The sequence below is a fragment of the Carassius auratus genome, unplaced genomic scaffold (genome assembly GCF_003368295.1).
Source record: "Carassius auratus strain Wakin unplaced genomic scaffold, ASM336829v1 scaf_tig00008539, whole genome shotgun sequence".
Classification (NCBI taxonomy): domain Eukaryota; kingdom Metazoa; phylum Chordata; class Actinopteri; order Cypriniformes; family Cyprinidae; genus Carassius; species Carassius auratus.
Genome location: NW_020523950.1, coordinates 153,902 through 176,782, shown reverse-complemented (window position 1 = coordinate 176,782; position 22,881 = coordinate 153,902). Strand labels below are relative to the sequence as shown.

General features: G+C 35.9%; 1 protein-coding gene and 1 long non-coding RNA gene across 2 annotated transcripts; both read right to left on the bottom strand.

Moving 5' to 3' along the window:
- Positions 1-171: 171 nt before the first annotated feature.
- On the bottom strand, positions 172-8,217 carry LOC113072084 (F-actin-capping protein subunit alpha-1-like). The gene is made up of 10 exons (XM_026245222.1): positions 8,028-8,217; positions 5,750-5,813; positions 4,640-4,691; positions 4,473-4,536; positions 3,963-4,169; positions 3,753-3,832; positions 2,028-2,106; positions 1,868-1,939; positions 1,687-1,749; positions 172-1,274 (listed from the first exon to the last, which is right to left on the bottom strand). The coding sequence occupies exons 1-10, from the start codon at positions 8,064-8,066 to the stop codon at positions 1,134-1,136; spliced, it is 861 nt and encodes a 286-aa protein (XP_026101007.1). The 5' UTR covers positions 8,067-8,217; the 3' UTR covers positions 172-1,133.
- Positions 8,218-16,431: 8,214 nt separating this feature from the next.
- Positions 16,432-18,838, bottom strand: LOC113072076 (uncharacterized). Its single transcript, XR_003280263.1, has 3 exons — positions 18,549-18,838; positions 17,651-17,734; positions 16,432-17,369 (listed from the first exon to the last, which is right to left on the bottom strand). It is a non-coding gene; the product is annotated as an uncharacterized LOC113072076 (long non-coding RNA).
- Between the last annotated feature and the right edge of the window lie 4,043 nt (positions 18,839-22,881).

Sequence of the window (22,881 nt, the reverse complement as noted above, 5' to 3'; positions counted from 1 at the left end):
ATCATGAAAGATAAGAGTAAATCTGTCTATCCTTCAGGTACAAACACAAGAGTTCACACAATAAAGGCTCAGCAGTATCCATTGAGTAATTTTGGTGCCATTTACTGTGAGCAGACATTACGTTTGCATGAATTACACTCTGAAAAAATAAAGGTTATGAGAGACAGAGAATATGCTAATCTTAAAGAATGGGTGTATTTTACAGAGGATCATTGATGGAACAGTCGAGACAAACAAGGTTTACGTGAAAGCAGTATCGCAGAGACATGCAGTTGCAACACTGATGGAGCCCTCAGTGCTCTGGACAGAGAGACAGAGAGGGATATGTTGCAGACTGTGGACACCTTAAATGCATCACAAGTACCTGTTACAGATAGTCTGAACCTCTATACGTGAAATCAATTCAGCTGGTGTATAAATATAAAAATCAATAATTAATCTGGGTGTCTTTGCCACCAAAGAGGATTATCCATGGATTTATTTACTATGTCTTTTGGGGTTATTAAACCATTTTAGTTTAGCAGACTGTGAGTCACTGCTAGACAAAGACACAGTGAGAGCAGTTAAGACAGATGGCCATTCCAAACCCAGACACAAAGCCCATTCCCCTCCTCTCCTCTCCTGACCTCATGCATTCCCTGTTGGAGCCTGGACAGTTGAGGTTGTCAGTAGGTGGAGGAGGTGGAAAAGGTGAGATTGTCGTCTGACTGGGGTTTGGAGATACAGTGAGTGAGACATTACTTATCCACCATTTCAAAACACAAAACCGTTTGCACAAGCATTGCAGCTGTCACAGTTCACAGAAAAAAAGACAAAAATCAAAACAATACAAACTCTTCGAGTGACTTGCGAGCAGGTAAATGGGAGAAAACCATCAATTGCCGATAATTTAGATCCACGATTCTCTCCGAGTTCTCATTCGAACCTCATCCACGGCTGAGACCCATTCATTAATGACAAAGTCGAATGGAATCACATCCTGTGTTAAACCAGAAATAGTTTTTTGGACTTTTTTTTTTTATTATAATCTTTTTTTTTTTTTTGGGAGGCTTCTTCATTTTGAGCATACAGCATGTGGTGTTCTGAGCGCCGGCTCCACACTTGAACAGAAGGAAGAGGAACCGGGTCGATTTCTAAGCGTTTTGCATCTCTTTGCCGATCTTGTAGCTAAGGATCTTGTTCCAATCAATCTTGGTGCGAGTGACGGGCAGTTGTCTGCGGAGAGCTTTGAAGGTGGTGTCTGACATGGTCTGGTAGTTCTCACTGATGGCCGTCTGAAGGGAAACATTTAAGCAATGAAAATGTTAAACTGGATTCTCATAGTTAAAATAAGCACCAATCAAAGGCAATATAAAGCCGCCCCTTAATAGTCGACGAGAAGAGGCTTAGTCAATCAATTTTATTATTTGCAGAAATAAAAAACATTCCACAGGAAGTGGCAAAGTCACGTAGTCCTTGATGAACATACTATTAACAGCCCGTGCACTTGAGTGCTGATAGTCTATGGGCAGTAATGGCTCATTATTATAATTATAGGGTTTATTAATATAAATGTGCGACTAATTGCTAAAAATTAATGACTACTACTTGACTAGAAAATGTTTAAGTCGAGGGCAGCCCTAATAAAATATTCTATATTCATCTTAATTGAAATGTAAATGTATGTTAACCAGATCAAATTCTTACCTGATAATCATTTTCAGCATTTTCAATGATTTTTACAAATTCCTTGGCAGTCTGGGTTTCATTCTAGAGAGAAAAGGGCAAGAATTTACTTTGCAAGAAGATTGCATCTTCTTTGCAATTTTAAACATTTGGTTGTTTGATTAATGCTTATGTAAATATCTCTCTTTTTTTTTTTACTCACAGTCACTCCAATAGACTCCTCCACCTCTTTATGGCTCACCAGTTGTACATTACCATCCTCATAATAATGCACCTGTAGGAAACCAAATTATTTAACACAAACTCTTGACATATCACACTTTCTTTTCTTATCCCCACTATGTTAGTTTGTCAGGTCTCACCTGGATCTTCAATACACCCACAACCTGCGCTGATGACTTACTAATGGTGAACTTCCACTCTGACCGGCACCGGCCATTCCTGACAAGAGAGAATCATCAGAGAGTCAGAGTGCAATCAGATATGAGACCCTGGACCACAAAACTAGTCATAAGGGTCAATTTTTTGAATTTCTGTTGATGTATAGTTTGTTAGGATTGGACAATATTTGGCCAAGATACAACTATTTGAATATCTGTAATCTAAGGGTGGTAAAAAATCTAAATATTGAGAAAGTAGCCTTTAAATTTGTCAAAATGAAGTTCTTAGAAATGCATATTACTAAAGCCCGACTGATATGGGTTTTTTTGGGGCCACATAAGGGTCACATAAGGGTTGTGCCGGTCGACGATAGTATCGTGTATCGACGATAGTCAGAGATATTGATGATATCAAATGTCTTTGTTGATAGTCAAGATGATATAAGGCTCTTTCTCCTATAAACGTATTAAATTATTATTAGACGGCCTATTATCGATTCATATTATTATCAAATTGCCCCACTACTTCACTTCAGCACCACATTTTACTGGCGCACAAAAGAGGTTTAGAGCATATAATTGGTGAAAGAGCCTCCAACTTCAAACAGATGTACATCATCTGCTTGATATAAGGTATTTCATTGCATTTTAACAAGTAATCTGAACAGTCTGTATATGTGCAATATTTTAACCGAACCCTCACTGAGTTTAATGCCACAGTAATGTTAGAATGCATTTCATTCTTGTTTCTGTGGCAGTGTGTTGGGCTCGTCATGCGGTGCGCAGTCTGGAGCGCTGTATGACTTATGTATCCAATCAATTGAATTTTACTGCATATATACTTACCTGATATATATAACAAAACAAAAAAAAACGTGGCAAGAATGAATCAGGCTTTTATCACCTTTAAAAGATCCAAAAATGACAAACATAACACTTGTCATTTAACATTTAACACTATCATTTAAAGATATGGTGTCAGTAAGTTATATATATATAAGTACTTTTAATGAGGAGTAAAGACTTTTTAATGAAGACTACATAATATTAAATAATACAAACAAATGCTGTTCTTCTGAACTTTCTATTTAAAGATTACTAAAAAAAGATGGCATTTAAAAAAAAATAAGCAGCAAAATGGTTTTCGACATTGATAAAAATAAGAACTGTTACTTAAGCATCAATTCAGCATGTTAGAATAATTTTTAAAGGATCACGTGGTACTGAAAACTACAGTAATAACTGCTGAAAATTCAAATTTTCCATCACAGGAATAAATTACTTTAAAATATTTTGTTTAGTTGCACTGTTCAGTTAAACGGTTAATAATAATTGTAATTAAATTTTAAATAATTATTTACCATTTTATTGCAATTATTATTCATTATTTTCCAAAATTCACTGAAATAATATTTTACAATATTACTGTTTTTTGATCAACTAAATGCAACCTTAGACTTAAATTTTTTATTTATTTAAACAATTAACATTTAAATCTTACCAATTCCATATGTTTGAAAAGTAGTGTAAAAACATAAACTGGCCATAATTTCTCATTTAAAATATCATAACATCAAACTAATATAATAACTAAAGTTTTGTAGAAAATCAATTGTCTGGGACTAAAGTCAATTATATAGTTCAGCAACATTGTACAAGTGTTCCAGAGAACGGGTACATGGACATAAAGCATTGAACATTACTCACCAAAAGTTTTTGGGCTGGAACTGATGGCCCTCAATACAAGCAATAATTGTTTGCTGTCCATCAACAGTCTTCCCATACACCTGCAGCAAACATCAGTGCTTATGATTTCACAAACAATGGCATAAATGTAAATGCAGCAAGTGGTAACAGTAACAGAAATGTGTGAAAGTCTTCTTTTTCTGTTTAGATTCCTATAGTAAACATGTGTACCGTGCAGACTCCAGTGGGATAGTGCTCTTTCACGTAAGCACTGAGTGCTTCATCACAGGCATCCCTCCAGGATCGGAGCGCAGTCTCTCCCTCGTAAGGCTGAGGGTCGCTCGCTTCCTTTCGCAGGTGATCGAAACGAAATGACACCCGCTTCCGTGGGTCGAAGAACCGTCCCTGACCCAGATCTCCATGCTCAGTGATCAGAACCTGCGGGAACAGGATGTCACTTCCTCTAGACAAAATTAATCACACACAGATCTGCAGCTCTACTATCACAGCAGCAAACACTCACAGTACAGTGCTCACACCTGCCCTAATCGCTCACAAAGTACACAAAGATCTACATAGAGTAGAGTTTACACCCAGCTTAAATAAATAATGGCACAATAGCATGCTCTCGGTTTAAAACTAACACAGAGTATCATGGCAGCACAGGAATTAAATGTACAGGCACATTTCCAAAACCGACTGAAATTACTGCACCTGAGAGTCTTTAAATCGTGAACTTACCGACTCCTCACTACCATCCAGTTTGACAGGAGTGAACTGATCCATGTTATATTGAGCAAAGGCACTGTGAACAAAAAAGTGATAATGCAACATGAATATTTCTTATAAAAACGTACATACAGATGCATCTGAACATAACGCGATGCACAGATCTGTAAATAACTTACTGTGCGGCCCCTTCCCGAAGAAGGTTGTCATTGTTAAGAAGAAGTCGCACATCTACAAAAAAAAAATCACAGTAATTATAAATCTATCCCAATCCTAAGCACAGGTCTGGTCCAATATAAAACTGGGTTGAAATCAGGCGGTTTGTTTCAATGAGCAAGAGAGCAGTAATGAGGAACTGCCAATTAAACTGCAAGAGAGCAATGCAATGTGAAGCAGGAGCAAAAAGAAAAAGATAAACATCAAGCGACTTCATATGCCTCCCCAAGCATGTGTGTATTTTTTTCTTTTTTTGCTTCTTGCACACAATCAGTAAAAAAAATTCCCAACCATTTCCTCCATGTTGTTTGATGCTGGTAACACAAATCAAATCTCTTGTTGTTACTAGCACAAGTCCTTATGAGATATTCTGGGACAGCAGCTTCAGTTGGGTAGGAGAATGTTGCAATCGACTACCGCTCAAAAGATTGGGGCAAATACATTTTTCTAAAATCCACTTATGCTCATCAAAACTGAGTTTATTTTATCAAAAATGCAGTTAAAACTGTAATATAGTGAAATATCACTACAGTTTAAAGTAGCTTTTTATATATTATAATACATTTTAAAATGTAATTTATACCTGTGATGGCAAAGCTGAATTTTCAGCAGCCATTACTCCAGTCTTCATTGACATATGATCAGAGAGTGTCAAGAATCAATTTTTCTACTAAATATATCTATAGAAACTGTGTTACATTTTTCTGTTAAAAACAACATTTATTTGAAATATAAATATTTTGTAATGTTAGAAATGCCACATTTAATCAATGTTATGCATCCTTGATGAATACACATTACTTTCTTCAAATAAATAAAATACATCTAACTGACCCCAGGCTTGGTAGTGTAGGCTAAGTCTTTGAATATGCACATGATGAGGATCTTCAGTCTTGTAGTGTGTACAGTACAGTATTTGGTTTTATTATAAATGTCTAAACATGCACCAGGACTCTTTAATTCAAAGTGGTTAAAACATAATGAAAAACAAGAATATGTATAAATCTACAACCCTTATAGACCAAAACTGTAAAATTGAAAGAGGTCCCAAAATAGCTGAAAATGACACTCACCATTGAACACTTCATTGAATTCTCCAGGGGGAGCGTGGGTCACAAAGTTAGCTGCGATGCGGACCTGCAGAAATATATACATAATAAATTATAAGTGGGCACATATTTGCCTCACTAAAACACTGTGGCTTCTGCACTACTGAATCACAGCCATTTTCCAGCGGGTGACTCTAGAGCTCAAGTTACCCCATATACACACGCTTAAAGAACACACACCGCTGAGTCCTTAAAGCTGCAGTAGGTAACTTTTGTAAAAATAATTTTTTTACATATTTGTTAAACCTGTCATTATGTCCTGACAGTAGAATATGAGACAGATAATCTGTGAAAAAAATCAAGCTCCTCTGGCTCCTCCCAGTGGTCCTATTGCCATTTGCAGTTACGGACTGCTCCCTGTAAGAAATCAACCAATCAGAGCTCCGGTCCATAACTTTGTTTGTGTTCAAAATGTAGAAAAATTTATATGATAAGTAAGTACACCATGAATCCATTTTCCGAACTGTGTTTTTAGCTTGTCCTGAATCACTAGGGTACATCTATATTAAGTGTTTATATTTGGACTATTTTAGATTGCTTCGGGGGTACCGCGGCAGAGTAACCCAGTACCTTTGTGATTCTTCATAGACATAAACAGAGAGAAGTAGTTCCGGCTAAGATGTTCTTCCGCAAGACGCAAGCAGTTCTGTTTATTGACCGCTAGAGCATCAAAAGTTACATACTGCAGCTTTAACAATACACATATCCCAAACACACACAACTGCTAAATTTCCAAACACTTCCAACTCAAACTAAACAGCTTATTCCTGCCCTCAAATATCCTCTCAACCTTAACATCCTAATGTGTCAGACCAGGACAATTCCACATCAGACCTGTTGTGTGCTATTTAAGCATCCAAGTAAAATATTTAACTTTCTTTTAACCATTTACCTTAACTTTGTAGGGCTGCACATCTTCTTGGCAAATAATATCTGTGATTACATATCAAGATTACTGTATAACAGTATAAGGGATTATATCTCTCAGCTGGCCTGGGAACGGCTTCCAGGATGAGCTGGAGAAAGGATAAGTGGTGGAAAATAGACAGAATCTTAATATAATATTGTAATGTAATAATAATACAATATTTCATTGTAAAAATAAAAATAGAGTAACAATTTTAACAAATTGTGTCCCATTCATTTCATTGAGCTAATGCCTTTCAAACCCAACAAAATGTGCTGTTGAATACATATTTTTGACCAACAAAACACTTTTAATTAAAAAAGGGGAACGAGATTAACATAACGGGAAGCATCGAGCAATCGGACGGTCTAATTAGCATCTCATGTGGCCAAGCTGAGGAAGTCAGCTGAGCCTGTTACTCAAAGCTCTGACAGCAGAGAGTAAATGACAACATGTCATTAAAGCGGAAGACAATATGTGGCAGTTGAATGCAGCTTTTAGAGAAGGGACAGATGCCGACAGACACTGAACTAAAGAGCACAAATAACCCAGAATCCACCAGCCTGCTCCATATAAAGTCAAAACTACTGTCAAAATGACAGACCATATTAATGACAGTCTTGCCATTCAGTTTCAACATATGGAAAGATGCGATCAGAAGCCAACGGTAAACGACACTGAGCATCACTAACATTCTTCCTAAGATCTCACTTGTGTTTCACTGCAGAAACAACACGGTGGTCTGTAAATAACTACAGAATTTCAATGTTGACTAAACGTTCTCTTTAAAACAGCGTAGACTGAGACTTCCACCTGAAAACACAACCGCTCCTGTGGTCGCAACTTCACCCGGCCGAGGTTTTCGGCTCAGATGGCTGTCGTGCCAGGCAGATCTGACATCTGCTGTCCCACACGCGTGTAACTCTACCGGAGCACGGCCCGTTAAAGCCCGGGGGCTCGGTTCGGAGTGGGTGGATCTGCTGAGATCTATTTCTGAACTCCCTCTGATAGCTAACTGCTAACAGCTGACGCTCTTAACACACCACTCAAAACAACACAGCCATTTCGGCTTTGATAGACAGCATATGACTTGTTAAAACACTGCTTGTTGTTCGGTGTATCGTTGTTCTTAAGCCAGGTCTCTATGCTTTACGGGAGTGCAAAACTGCGATTTCACTTCCTCACAGATTAGCACACGGCTAACCGGCTAGATAACCTCGCGCTCCTTCCGGAAAGCAGTTATTCATCCTTCTGCACGCGGAGAGTTTTAATGTAAAGACGTACGAGCGTGTGTATTTGGGCGGTTTGGGAAAGTTAACAATGTTTTGTTTTTACCTTCTCCCCGTCTGAGAGCGGCTCCTCAAAGTCGGTCATCTTGGCTGTGGTGGAGCCTGACACCGCGGCGCATGCTGGGTAGCGCGCGCTGTCACGCTCGTGACCATAATAGGGCAAAACGGAGTGCGAGCCACCGCCTCGCGCAGCTCCTGCTTTCCTCTCCCGTCTAGCCTAGTCCGGTCTGACAGTCAGCTCGTGGAGAGGATATACGGGAAGCACGACTACGAACTGCACTTTATAATGTAGATTTTGATTCACATCGGTGACTCAAATCTTTTGGATCGGTTCATAAAAAGGTTCGTGTAGTGGTCCTTTCTGCAATTTACATTCTTCCGCCAGTAGGTGGCGACAGGTGAACGTGTTTTTGTCACTGAATAATTCACTCAACAGATTCTTTAAACAACACCAAGTTTATCGAAACATATCATCTTATCCTTTTTTGTTATGAAAATGTAATAATACCAATACAAATTTGCACGTCATACTACATAAATTGACTACATAAAGTCTAAAATATAAATTACCTGTGCTCTTTAACATCCCAGGTCCTATTTCTATCCCAGGTTAATTTGAAATAAAGTTATTGATTTACATATAACTTAGCTTGAGCAAAGTGTCAATACCCCCCTTCCCACCCCATAGAATATAAGTATTTAGTACAGAAATACTATAACCTAACTCTGATAACCCACACAATAAACCTTACAGAACACTTTCTGCATTTGAAGATTAATTTTATTGGTATTTTTATTGCTATTTTTGTTTGTTTGTTTGTTTATTATTATTTATTTATTTACCAAATGAGGATGTCTCTCAAATGAGGTTATGTCAGATTTAGCAGATTTAGTTAATTTCTGGGTACAAGTATAATTAAATAGGTACACATTAAAATAAGTCTCCTGTACTGTTAATAAAATAGTAATTACAAGATAATTGACAAATCACCTCTCTGTGATTCCTCTGCTGTCCTGCAGGGAGCAGCATTTCTCCAACATTTGAACAGCTTTTGGACATACAATTGTTTTAATTGACCAGCAAAGGGCGCGATTACACTGCCATCATCGTAAGAGGCACATTCACATCTAAAACCAGAGATAAAATCACTGCAGTCCAACATCATGCACATCTGGGGCCTGTTTTATTTTCAAGAGCTTCAAAATTCACTTTACTCAAGTGGAGATAAGTAGAAGCCTTTTCTATTAACTTTCTTCACCTGCTGAATTATTTGCAAAATACATGCAATTTCTTCTGTATGCCGCCTCATATTGTATGCCAAAATCATGAAATGCATTACATGTAAATACAAGCAGCACATTATGAAAGTCGATCTCAGGAAGAGGATGATCCATCAAACTTCATTGTCCTGGATCTAATGTGCTCACCTGGAGAGAAGAGCACCACAGGGCAGCCTTTAGGCCCTTATTTCCCCCTTTGTCTCTCTGCTCCTCTTCTTCCATCTCTTCCATCAGAGCCTGGGTCTTTTAGGTGTCTTACTAACAGTGCCGTACCTATTAAATATATAATATTTCAACCTGCAGATTAAATATGATTCTTAACAGACCGGATTTAAACAAAGTATAAAGGCTAAAATAATGTCCAGACTTGCAAATTCTTTCTATAACCTTTCAACTGTCTTTCAAGCATAGACGTATGATATTTCAAAAGAGAAAAAGAGAGAAAGGGTATAGAGCGGAATAAGTTTTTTTTCTAGTCTATAGTGTGTTGAGGACATTGTCATAGTTGAACACCACAAAACGTTAACTGGAACAAATGTGTGTGTGAACTCTTGAAAGCCTTATCATCACAGCACAGCAAAATAGGGGTAGTGAGGGATAAGAGAAGCGAGAGAGAAAGTCATCCATCCCTAATGTGTCATCTCTTTGATCATAACTAACATTAGTGCCTATTAGTTTATATTTCTTGCATTTGTTTTTGGTATTTACCTCCCTCACACTGAACTGTGTGTGTGTGTGTGCGGTAAGGAAGTGAGGTGTGTTCCCACGACCTGTGCGTGTGGTAACCTAACCTCCTTTTGATCCTGCTTTGCCCTGATAGACTCTGCCTCACACACTCACACACATTCTTGGGAAGGCACTGATGTTATGTGACAGTTGTTAAGGCCTCTCGCTTTGATGTGGAGGTATTAGCCCTTCTGCGATCCAATCAAACATGCACAGACCTCTCCCAAACCACACGCATGTGCTGTAACTGAGAAGCTTTTTGTAATTTCACAACAGAGGAGACAGTGGGTTTCACTGCCAATTTTTCTCTCTGTTGGAATCATTTCTGTGTCATTATCAGCAATATTATGACTGTTTTCAAACAGGTTTCCTGCTCTGTACTGCATTTGTCGACCATATGCAGTACAGACCATATATATAAACGTATATAACATATATATACCGTATTATACGGACTATAAGTCACACTTTTTTCATAGTTTGACTGGTCCTGCCACTTATATTCAGGTGCGACTTATTTATCAAAACTAATTTGACATAAACCAAGAGAAATAAACCAAATGAAAACATTACCGTCTCATCCGCTAGAGGGCGCTCTATGCTGCTCATTGCTCCTGTAGCCTGCACTGAGCAGCATAGAGCGCCCTCTCGCGGCTGTAGACGGTAATGTTTTCTCTTGTTTCTTGGTTCTAAATAAATGCCACTTTTAGCCTAGTCCAGTGCGCCTTATATATGTTTTTTTCCTCGTCATGACGTATTTTTGGACTGATGCAATATAACATATATTGTATATATATATATATATATATATATATATATATATATATATATATATATATATATATATATATACATACAGACATACATACATTTTCCTGAGAAACAAAAATGCATAAGAATTTTAAGTTGCTGTGTATTTTATTTAAGCCTAAACGTCACTAAATGTTTTATTTTGCAGCCAATTTTGCATTGCATTTATTTTCAGCCTGTTCAGCTCTGCTCTTTTGTCTCTCTCTATCCTTCATTCTGTCTTATTCTCTCTCTGTCTGAACCTTAAGAGGTTGAGATGGTCCCAGTTGCACCAAAGAGATGCTGTCAAGGGTCTCTTCTTTGCTAGAAGGCTTTATTCTTTTTTGTTTTATCAAACACCTCAAACCAAGACTGTCAGCTCATGCATTTAAGAAACAAAACCATAGACAAACAATGTATGGAGACCTTCGGTTATCTAGATAAAGGGTTCTGCACCTCAGTTGATCAAGCACAGCTTTTAAAATCTTCTTTAGGAATTTCAGACATTACTTTGTGGCTTCAGATGTGATGTGAATGACGGCTATTAGTCAAGCTGTTGGTCTCCTACAGCTATTGCTGTGTCACAACCAATAAGACTGGAGTGCATTATTCATTTTCACAGAGGAATTCTGGTTACGACTGAACCTTGTATTTAGCACTAACAAACACACAGTGAGGACTGTGAAAAATCCCTCACACAGGGGCTATCATCATTCCTATAAACCCAGACAGCAACACAGAGACAGAGGAGGGGGACAGAAGGTCAGGTTTGTTTGACGGTAAAGCATCACAACACCCTGCAGCGTTTGTTTTTGCTGCTGGTGTTTTAGTGGGGGAGAGCACTATCAGCGTGTTCAGGTGTGTGTCGGCATGTTTATGTGTGTGTGTGTGTGCTAGGAGGTGATGGTGTTTTTAGTAAACGCCTGGGAAAACTATTGTAAATGTAAAGTCATCCATTAGTCACATCTGACATTGTATTGTCTTTTTATATCTGCACGCAATAAAAAAAGAAAATTGTTCTCAGACACATTCTCAGACAGTACAGACCCTGATGAGCCATGCATTTAGATTAACTGAATGGCGAGAACTTTAACTTTGTATTTATATCAACATGAGTAATAAAATATGCCCTTTTTTATCAAGAAAATATAAGATATAGACTGCATCCTATTAGACTGATACTGCCCTTCAAACACAAAATGCATATATGAACAAAACTGAATTAAGAGTGATATTTGGTTTAATAGATTATAATATGATTATGTGACAGACAGGTTTGGTTACATTCAGAGAAAATTGAGTGTGAAAACAGATATCAAGTCAATTCAACTTTAGTAGTAATAATACAAATAAAAAAAAAACAACAATAATACATTTAGAATATTTTTTAAATGTTTATATATATATATATATATATATATATATATATATATATATATATATATATTTAGGGCATATTTTATTACTCATGTTGATATAAATACAAAGTTAAAGTTCTCGCCATTCAGTTAATCTAAATTTTTATTTTCAGTTTTTCATTTTAATTTTAGATTTTATAAATTTTCTCATGTGCTTTTTATATTTATTTGTTTCTTGTATTAGACTGAATGTACTTTTATTTACATTTTAGAACTTTTAGTGTATGTGTATATACACACATATACATTTTAGTTTTAGTTTTAGTTATAACAGCACCAAGTCTTTAAAGAGTAAATGTGCTGTTTCTCTTTCACACACTTGTATCTTGTAAGAACTAACATTTCTGGTTGCTGAATAAGTGGAATAAAGCAAGAAAAAAAAAGTGAAGAGAAGGGGAAAAGGATGAAACACTTAAATCTCTTTTTCCAAAAGTAATGGGAAAGACAGAGATGAATAAATCAAAAAACTAAATCAAGTCAGAGGAGAAACAGAAAAGCAAGACTCCTTTATTGCACAGAGTTTAAGAGACTTTATTATATCTAAGGTATTTTAAAGATCAACTTTGCCTCAGATGTTTCTCCTAGAAGGGAAATAAAGAACAAAAACAAATGAGTCAATTGTTGACTCGGTCTTAGAAGAATTTGATGGGAAATTCGGGTTCACACTGTGACTTTTCATTTCAAACTTGGTATGTTGGTGAATCGGAGCGCGGTGTGAGACACCGTTGAGATCTGAGATTAAGACCTTCTCCATTTAATATCATTAGTGTCTCTCTGAAAAACAACTGTAATATTACAAAGATGATTTACTTTTGTGTGGGTGTCTAGTGGGAGAAAGGGAGAGAGAGAACGATTACTGACAGACAGCGATATCGTGATGTCGCATATGAGCCTCTATGTGATGTGCTGTGCTGTTTGCTCTAGTTGAGTGGGAATGTGTTTATTGAAATGTTTACTGAGACTTTTCAAACATGCACAAACATCTCTCTCTCTCTCTCCATTTCACTCTCAATATTTAGAGAAAACTCGTGGAACCACAGTCACAAAAGCAGGTCTCCACACCTGTGTCAGAGATGCTGTGTACAGGTGTTTTAATCTCATTCTCTTCAGATCTCCATCAGTCATCTGGCACACTCTCTCCATCTCTTTCTCCCCCTCACATGCCATCTCTCTCTAACAGCTGTAGATGGGCAGAATATATGGCTATGTAAACACATTAGGAGTCTGTTTATGGCTGAGTAAACCCCTAAAGTTTAAACACTTTTGAGAAATGTGTTTCAAGAGCCAAAGTGAAGTGCTGTGAGAGGGAGCGCCGTTAGGGTGTCCCTGGCATGCCTGTTTATTTTGGTTGGGGTGTCCTTGCCAGTGGACAACTCTCATCATGGGTGAGGGGTTTAGATGATGTCAGTTCTGAGACGAGGATGAGTACAATGTCGAACAAACCAAGGAGCAAAAGAGTAGAACTCAGCTGTTCCGATATGTGTGAGTGTGTGTGCGTGCAAATGTTTGTTAGTGTGTGTATGTATGTACGTGTTTTGTATGTGCATTGGTTTGTTCGTAATGAGACAGAAATTGTAGGGATTAAAAAATTCTGGTTCTTATTCGACTGTATGTTTCATGTTCCTTAACGATTCCGTTCTATTCATTTAGAGAAGGAAAGAATGGACGTTTTTATGGTTTGTACTTCTCTTACCATCCTGTTGTCAAATGACAAGGTCATTTCCAATGGTTGAGAGATATTCTTTATATTCATTTTTTTTTTAAGTTTCTCATTGTTTCAAATTGAAGAAATCAAGACCCACTCCAAAATGAGATAGCAATAATAATTGTTTAATTTTTCTGTATTTTACTAATTTTCCTAAGGTTTGTTCACCTGACAAAACGTCTTTTCAAAGTAGACAACCCCCCATAGAACATTTTTGAAAGTTGTATGTTGTGAATGTTACGTGATCTAGGACTTTTATACAATGCATGTCATAGTAAAAACTGTAAGTTTATCCCTCACAGTCTTGTTTTCATGTTTAATAGGTGTCTAACTTGACTAAGGTCTATTGGATCAGTTTACAAATCACACCGGATGATTCATTTGTGAACTGAACTGATCTGATTACGGCTGTTTGCCGTTCAACTCATTTATTCAGTGTTCCAGTCCAAGTGACTCTCCCATAACAACACAACGATTCAGTGATCCTGTTTGTATTTTAATATTTTGACCCTGACCCCATAATCACAGGAACTAAATTTTGTCAAGTGTATTCAGAGAGCATCAGTACATTTAAATTCACAGTTACCAAGCAACTTCAAAGGCACCTGAATTATCCCCAGCTCTTTATCGGTCTCGCTCTTGCACACTCATACCTTTCATAGAGGTGGAATACCATGCATTTAACCCAGAACCCCTCAAAAAGCAGACTCTGAACTCACCCATTCATAAATTTAATCAGCTAATCAAGATATCATAATTATAATCACATAATAGCACAATGCAACTCAGTTTTATTTATATAGCACTTTTAAAAACAGAAAGGTTGACTTCACAAGTAGTAAAATAACAAGGATGTATGTACTTAGAAATGTTTTAAGTACCTTCAAATACAAAGCACAATTAAATTAGATCAAATATCTTCACAACTCAATATTCCCCCAATTCAAATACCATGGTTGACCAAAGTTATTCCACTACACAGAATCACCTTTTGACATATTATTAGACCAAGGGATAACCAGAATATATCACGATTAAATTAATTATATCCAAATAACAAACCATATATTTAAGTAAACACACAAATACAGGTTTGTCCAAAAAAATAAAAATGCAAAAGAAAAAAAAAATCATATAAAGTAAATCTTTTAGATGATGCACTATTTCTAGATTACTAATAAAAAAAGTTTTTTATATTTATTTATTTGTATTTATGATAATAAGAAAGCTTGTTTACAAAAAATTAGATGCTCTTGCTTAAGCAAGATGCTCTTTGGATTTTTTCTCAAATCATGATAGAGAACATAATCATCAAGTTTTACACAAAATTGAGTTGTTTATGCAGCTTGATGTCTTTAAAGCAAAAGCAGAACAATTTTGATCAGATATTTTGAAATGCACATTTTTCAAATCACCTTAAAAGGATAGTTCACCCAAAGAATTTAAATTCTGTTAATAATTACTCACTCTCATGTCGTTCCAAAACCGTAAGATCTTTGTTCATGTTTGGAACACAAATGAAGATATTTTTGATGAAATCTGAGAGCTCTCCATAGACAGCAAGGTAACTACCACAGTCAAGTCACAGAAACATAGTAAGATCATCTTTAAAATGGTCCATGTAACATCAGTGGTTCAACCCTAATTTTACAAAGCTACGAGAATATTTTGTGTGTGCAAATAAATAAAAAATAACAACTTCATTCAACAATTATTACCATCGATTACCAAGTTACCATCTACCATCAAAAAGTATTATCATATCGTCATAAATTTTACAGTTGAAGCACTGATGTCACATGGACCATTTTGTCGATGTATTACGTGCAGATATAAAAAGACCATTTTGTCAAAAATATCTTAATTTATGTTCCGAAGATGAACGAAGGTCTTATGAATTTGGAACAACATGAGGGTGAGTAATTAATGACAAATTGTAATTTCTGGGTGAACGATCCCTTTAAACTCAAAATGTTCTATTAATAATGTAATGAATAACAAATGCAAAGTATTTATACTCATGTCTCAGACTTCAAAGGGCAACAACGAAGAAACAATGAAAAAAAAATTCTTAAAATCACTGCACACTGTATAGAATCCAATTCCTATCATTCTCATATGGTCAGTCAGTGCAAAATGTCCTGTGAACAGATGTAAAGACAGCACACAGTTTGCCAGAAAGAGATGGATAGAGAGGAGAATAAGAGGGCAGATCAGTTGAAGGCATTCTTGAGTGCTGACTCAGGGAAATTTATTTTTTATTTTTTATATTGTAGCCTACCATGTAATGGACTCTATGTTCTGTTTTGCAATCACTCCCTCTGGCCTTCCTCTGCAATTTTATAAACACAGGTAAAACCATAAAGCTGCTCCTCCTAGAACTTATACATCTCTGTATCTCTTTATCACATACACAACCACACTATATATTTCACAACCCCAAACATGTGCAGCGAACGTATGCATCAGATCAGGCACCTTTACTCACTTTTCTTACTACATTAAAGAAAGCTAATGCAATGCTTCTGCACTGGTAAAAATGATGTGTTGGATTTACTTAAAATATATATGCACCATTTTTGCAACACACTTTTTAAGTAAACCTAACTTGGAACAATTTTACTTAAAATAAACAAGATAATCTTTGTTATATGAACTGAATTATTTGAGTTGACTCAACGTTCTTTACTTAAAATATTCTACAATATATAATCTACCAAGTAATCTCAAATTGTGTTAACTTAACATTTAAACTAATTTATATTGAAAAAATTGAGTTGAACCAACTAAGCATTTAAACTGATTTTAGATCTTCAGCTATTGGTCTGCTTAGCCATCGCAACTTAAATAAATTAAACAAGCAAATTACACAAAATAAAGCATTTCAGTTTATTTTTTTGATAGGCTGCTGTGAAGGTGAAGCCTAAAACCACACATCATGAATTTACAACAAAATGTGACAAATATACAAATGTAGCTTAATTTCCAACATGTTATTTTCTTGATTTTTCACCCTTTGCAACACTTCTTAAAGGGTTTACATTTTTCAAACATTTACTTTTGTACAAAATTCCTAATTAAACTAGACAAAAAAATCATTTTCTTTCTTTCTTTTATGTTTTGTTTGTAACACAGAGATTAAGTTTGCAATAGATTTTTTTTCACCCTTTGCAACAATTTTTCTAACATTTACTTTTGGAACACGCGACAAACAACCTAAGAATAAATCAAGAATTTAATCGAACAGTTGCAGACAAACATTGCACATTGATCTCTTTGGGGTAACTCAGATTAATTGCATAAATTAGGCCAAGCAGAAAAACACAAGCCTTTGCAACACCTGCCAATCCCATCATCACCTCTATGCCTTCCAGCACTATCCCAGTCTGTAATGGATCATCTGTTGAGCCACCTTTCATGATGATTTTAAGTGTGAGCAGTTCCAGTTTCTCCTTATTCCCATGAGTATCTTTATAAAACAAAACAAAGCAAATGTGTATTTACTTACAACACCACTTGATATTTTTTATGATTGTTTCTCAGTGCAAAAAATAAATTAATTGCAATGAAATAACACACAAAAAAATAAGATTTTGAAATAGACATTTATATTTTAAAATTAAATAAGTGATTTACAGCCATTCATTTTATTTCTATCTATGTTGGTTGAATTTAATTAACTGCCTTTACATAAGTTGTTTATTTAGTTTTGGAGAGTAACTTGGTTTTTGATCGATTTCAGATGCTCACCTGATGGTGCTTGATGATATTCTCAGAGATGCAGACAGTTAAGCATAGATTTACAACTCCTTTACGTTGTTCCACAGGGCTGGTCTAAAAAATACAACAAGTGCGGTTTGTTATGGTGCATACACACAAAATCACAACTATACAGCGAATCCATAGAGTTTGTGAATCAAGGCATTATTTGACCAATTCATCTCTAATGACAGTGAAACCGCTGATGGAAATGGAGTTGAAAGGAAAATGAATTTTGAAAGAGAAAATAAAAATCTATACACCACAACAATGATCTGAAATTTCTAGAGTGAAGATTTTTTTTTAAGCTAATTGGAGAATGGCCAAGTCAGATTCCCACAAAATGTTTTCATTATTTACTCATCCTCACACTGTTCCTGATTAATGACTTTCTTTAGATAAACAGATAAACAGAAATATATTTTCAATCCTGATCCTGAAGAGCCACCGCTCTGCACATTTTGTATCTACCTTAATGGCACTCTCTTTGGCAGAGGAAACACAGGTTTAAATTTACTGTTGTGATCATAATTTAGAAGGTTTACTAGACAGAGGAATCATTGTCATTTAGAAATAAGTTTGCATGTGTCTGAATCGAGATCACCATTACTTAATTATCATGCATACATATTGACATGTAGCACATATTTTACAATGTAATATAAACCAAACCTCAAAATTAACCTGTGCTCAGGCCCAGACTGCCACTTATAGAGAACATGAGAACAATTAATATTATTATTATTCTGGAATGGGTTAACACAAACAGACTCTGTTTTCATCAGTATTCATAACACGTTTCTAATTTCCAGTTCCTTTTTAGATCACAAATGCAATAAACGAGATAAATCTAATATTATACTTAGTTTTCAAAAAAAAGTTAGCTTACCTCTTCTCACCGTCTTCACATGTGCTTCACAAAATGGCTCCTTGGCAGGAAACAGCATATCACTGGCTCACAGTCAAATACTTAAAATTTTATGCTATATTTACTTAATTTTAACATAATTGTACTAGTAGTTGTCATTACTTATTTTCTTTCGTTGTATTTATGCATACACTTAAGTTCACTTTGTAACTCATATTTTTGTGTTACATAAACTATATATGTTAAGTAGACATTGAAAAGTTATAAATACTTAGTTTTTTGTGTTTAATATATTTACTTTTATAAGTAATGGTTGTTCAGACAACGAATCGTTTTTTTCAGTGTGGGAATATGACTTTATATGTAGAAGCCTCATACTAAGCGAATCCGGTCCCCCCTAAATACACATAAAGTAAATAGAGAGAAAAAGTTAAAATAACCACAACTCAAAGAGGTTAATTATATGGAATAAAATGACTGTCAAAAATAAACTGTGCATAAATTGTGCAAAAATACTGAGCATAATCATTATTTTATGAGGGTGCAATTCCAAAATCTGTGATCAAAACAGATACAGATATGACATTTGCTTTGTTTGTTTGAGTATGACACCAGCATTTATAACTGTTTTAGTTTACACACATGAAAAGTGTCTTTCCATAACTTTCAGGAAATCATGATTTTTGACAGTCTTTTTATTTAATAGATTTAGCACATTTATGTGTGCATATGTGCACTGTTGTGTGTAAAACCATGATTTACATGTGAATTTTTACCATATAATTGCACAAACACCTATAATACATGATTTAAAAAATAAATAAATGATATATTCTGTAACAGCATGAATTCTTACCGACCTTATGAAGAGCTTGACCTGATGTCAGTCTGAGCGGAGGTGAATAATGTAGAGAATGATGTATGGAGAGAAGAGGAGAGGAACTGAGTGACATTAAGGTAAAATCTGATGACATGAAGGCACTCAGATGGACAAACTGTGAGTTGGTGTCACTGATAGTGGAGTTCTGTAATACTGATATCTTTTAGTCTGGGACCAAGTGTATATGTATGTGTGCTTGCATCTTTAGCACCATTCTGACTAGAATTTTGGGATTCGTTCAGACCCCAGCATGCACTGGAGCAGGACAAGGTGACAGGAGAAGTAATGAAGATGAATGCATGTGTGTGTGTGTGTGTGTGTGTGTGTGTGTGTGTTTCTGAGAAGGCTGCTTTTCTGCTCAGATTAAGATCAGGCTTGCTGATAAAAATGCCCGCCAGGCCACTCAGAAACCCAACACTCCTCTCTTCTCTCCTCTCCTCTTCTCTTCTCTTTCCTCACCTCTCTTCATACCCTCTTTCCCCATTCCCTTCATCTCCGTCCACTCCTCTTGTATGAGTACAGGAATGAGCTTTTGGTTCCTGTCTTCCTTTATAGTCTTTTCAATAGAAGTTCATTTAATTGCAAATATTTTCCACACTTGTCTATGTACAGTATGTTGTGTTTGTGTGCGGCAGAGCTGAAGGTACGCTACAAAATAATGTTCGGGTAAAAATGACAAAAATAAGTACTACTATGATGAGTACTGTATGATGAGGGAGGTTGTTAAATAACCATACCATATAAAATCCTAAAATAAAGTTATATATATATATAAAAAAAAAAATGCTAGACTGCTGTGTGACAACGCAATTACAAAAAGTCTGAATATATACTACTGTTTGTTTGGGTTCAGTAAGATTTTTTTTTATATATATATATATATATATATATAATTTACATAATAAACTGTTCAAAGGACACACTACATAAATCAAATACTTTCAGATATTAGAATGATTTCTGAAGGATCATGTGACTAAAATGGCTGCTGAAAATTCAGCTTTGCCATTACAGGAATACATTGCATTTTAAAATATATTGAAATAGAAAGTAGTTCTTTCAAATTGTAATAACATTTCACAGTAATCATTTTACTGTATATTTAATTAAATAAATGCAATTAAAAATATTACTGATCTGAAACATTTGACTGATAGTGTATTTGATGTTTGATTCAGCTTGATTTGTCATCTATTATAATATTTCACACCAACATCTTCATCCATACGGCTAATATATTTCACCTCATCAGAAAGCCTTGTTATTCATCATTTACATTAAAACAGTCTGTCATACTTCACTATATTATTTTGTTCAATCCTGAGTTCTCTTTATCTGACAAGATATTTTCTGATGGATGAAGTGAATACTAGAGTGCTGTATGAGATAATGCATTTGACCTTTTATTCAGTCGCCAAAAAATCTCTTCTCAGAAGTGAGGCTGCCGGCACATGCAGTGCAGACCCAAAATGGGCTTCTCTGAACCAGGTTTCATAAATCACTGTATAAAACCTGGATCCTAATCAGGGTCATGCACCCTCTCACCCGCCAGCGGAATTAGGCAGACCCAAACAGACCACTCAGTGGGGCCCGTTCAGTGGCATTAGTCAGATACCCTGCTGCTTATTTATTTGCTGGTGACATGTGGCTGCAGGCAACACTGATCTCTCTCTGTCCCTCTGTTTCTATATCTCTCTATCAGCGGCCTGATCCTCTAGGGTCACATTAAGTGTGTTTAAGGCCACTGTTTAATGGCCTGAATCATCATACTGTAACGATTAGTACTAATGGCCCACATTCAAGGTAACCTGAGAACTGTACAGCAGCCTTATTGTGCATATGTGCTTCCCTATGTGATCATATTAGGAAATACTTAATGTTTGACAGATTACAATACTTTCACTTTTACAACTGATTTTTTTTAGGTCTATTTCAAACAAACACACAAGCACTATGTAAACCAAGCAGAAGAGTAATACAGTGCTCACAATATGTTTTCATTTGCAAATATTATTGAGCTACAGCAGGTTTTTGTGTTGAGCTAGTCTTCATCTGTGTGTCAAAGTATACACGACAGTGCATATTTAGATATTTGACTGATTAAATAGAAGTTGTGCATTACCGCTGTATTATTCAGGAAGTTTACAGCGCGGAGACCAGTTGTAGTCTGACTGACCTGTAGACATGCTGAAAGAAGCCGAGCTACAGACACATTATTTAGGCTAGTTAGTCCTATTTTGCAAAAAAAAAAAACACAACATTTTAAAAGGACAAATTGCTTTTTCAGTTCCACTAACACTTTCAAAGTGCACCTAAACTGACTAAAGGTACACTATTAGAAATAAAGGTACGAAAGCTGTCACTGAGGTGGACCTTTTCAAAAGGTACTGTACACATTTGCACCTAAAGAGTGGATACTGGCACCATAAAGGTACATGTTAGTACCTGTTGTCCGTATTAAATGGTACAAATGTGTACGTTTTGAAAAGGTACCAACCTCACAGACGGGGTGAAATTCCGCAGATAGAAATAGATTGATGTCTGTTGATGATACGTATGAAGCACAGCTCACACAGAAGCCACTTGTAAACTATGCAGCTTTCTGTTGGCCAACGCGGCAAATTTTCTTGACTGTCTTTAACACAATGAGAAATCTGTGTGGGAAAGTTTTTTGCCTTCATGTTTAAATTCCTGGTTGTGTGGATTCCCATTGAAGTGACTAGATTTGGTTACTACGCATTTACTGAACATCCGCAAATGTGCCCGCAGTTTACAGGCATTTCTGGTGCATAACAGGCTTTATACAGAAAATAAAGTGATTTAGTGTCAACCAATTGTGTATTTCTTTTGATAAATGATATAAATCATAAAATGTTCTCAAGACGGGGCCATTGAACGTTATCAGGAAACTGACCATTGGAAAAACACATTTTCCCAATAAAAGCAAATCTTCTGAAAAAGTTTTGTACATAATCAAGGAGAGAAGTACATGCTTTGGTTAGAAAACAAACTAAAATCACAAGCAGACACAAGCCCCACTGTGACAGAGGCCTGTTCAAAGCTCCATCTGCCCTGTCATTAAACTAATCAGCTCATTATTGGACAATTCAGCTCGGTCATTGGTCAGAATGGGAGGCCCTTTTATTAAGCAGTGCATGCATCTGAGATCTCTCTGAAGATACCATAATGCAAACTCTTGATTTGTACCAAAGGGGTCAATTTCTGGCTGGTTAGCACAACCCCTTTTAAGGCAAGCTGAATTTGCAGCAGCCAGCTTTTGTGTCGCATGATCCTTCAGAAAGCATCCTAATAAAATGATTTGGTACTCAAGAAACATTTCTTATTATTATCAATTTTGAAAACAGTTTCATATATCTTAATTATAATTCTGGCCCCAAACGTTTTATCAGTAGTGTGTGTATATATATATTCATTATAATCATTATAATATAATAGATATTTTACCAGTGCTCA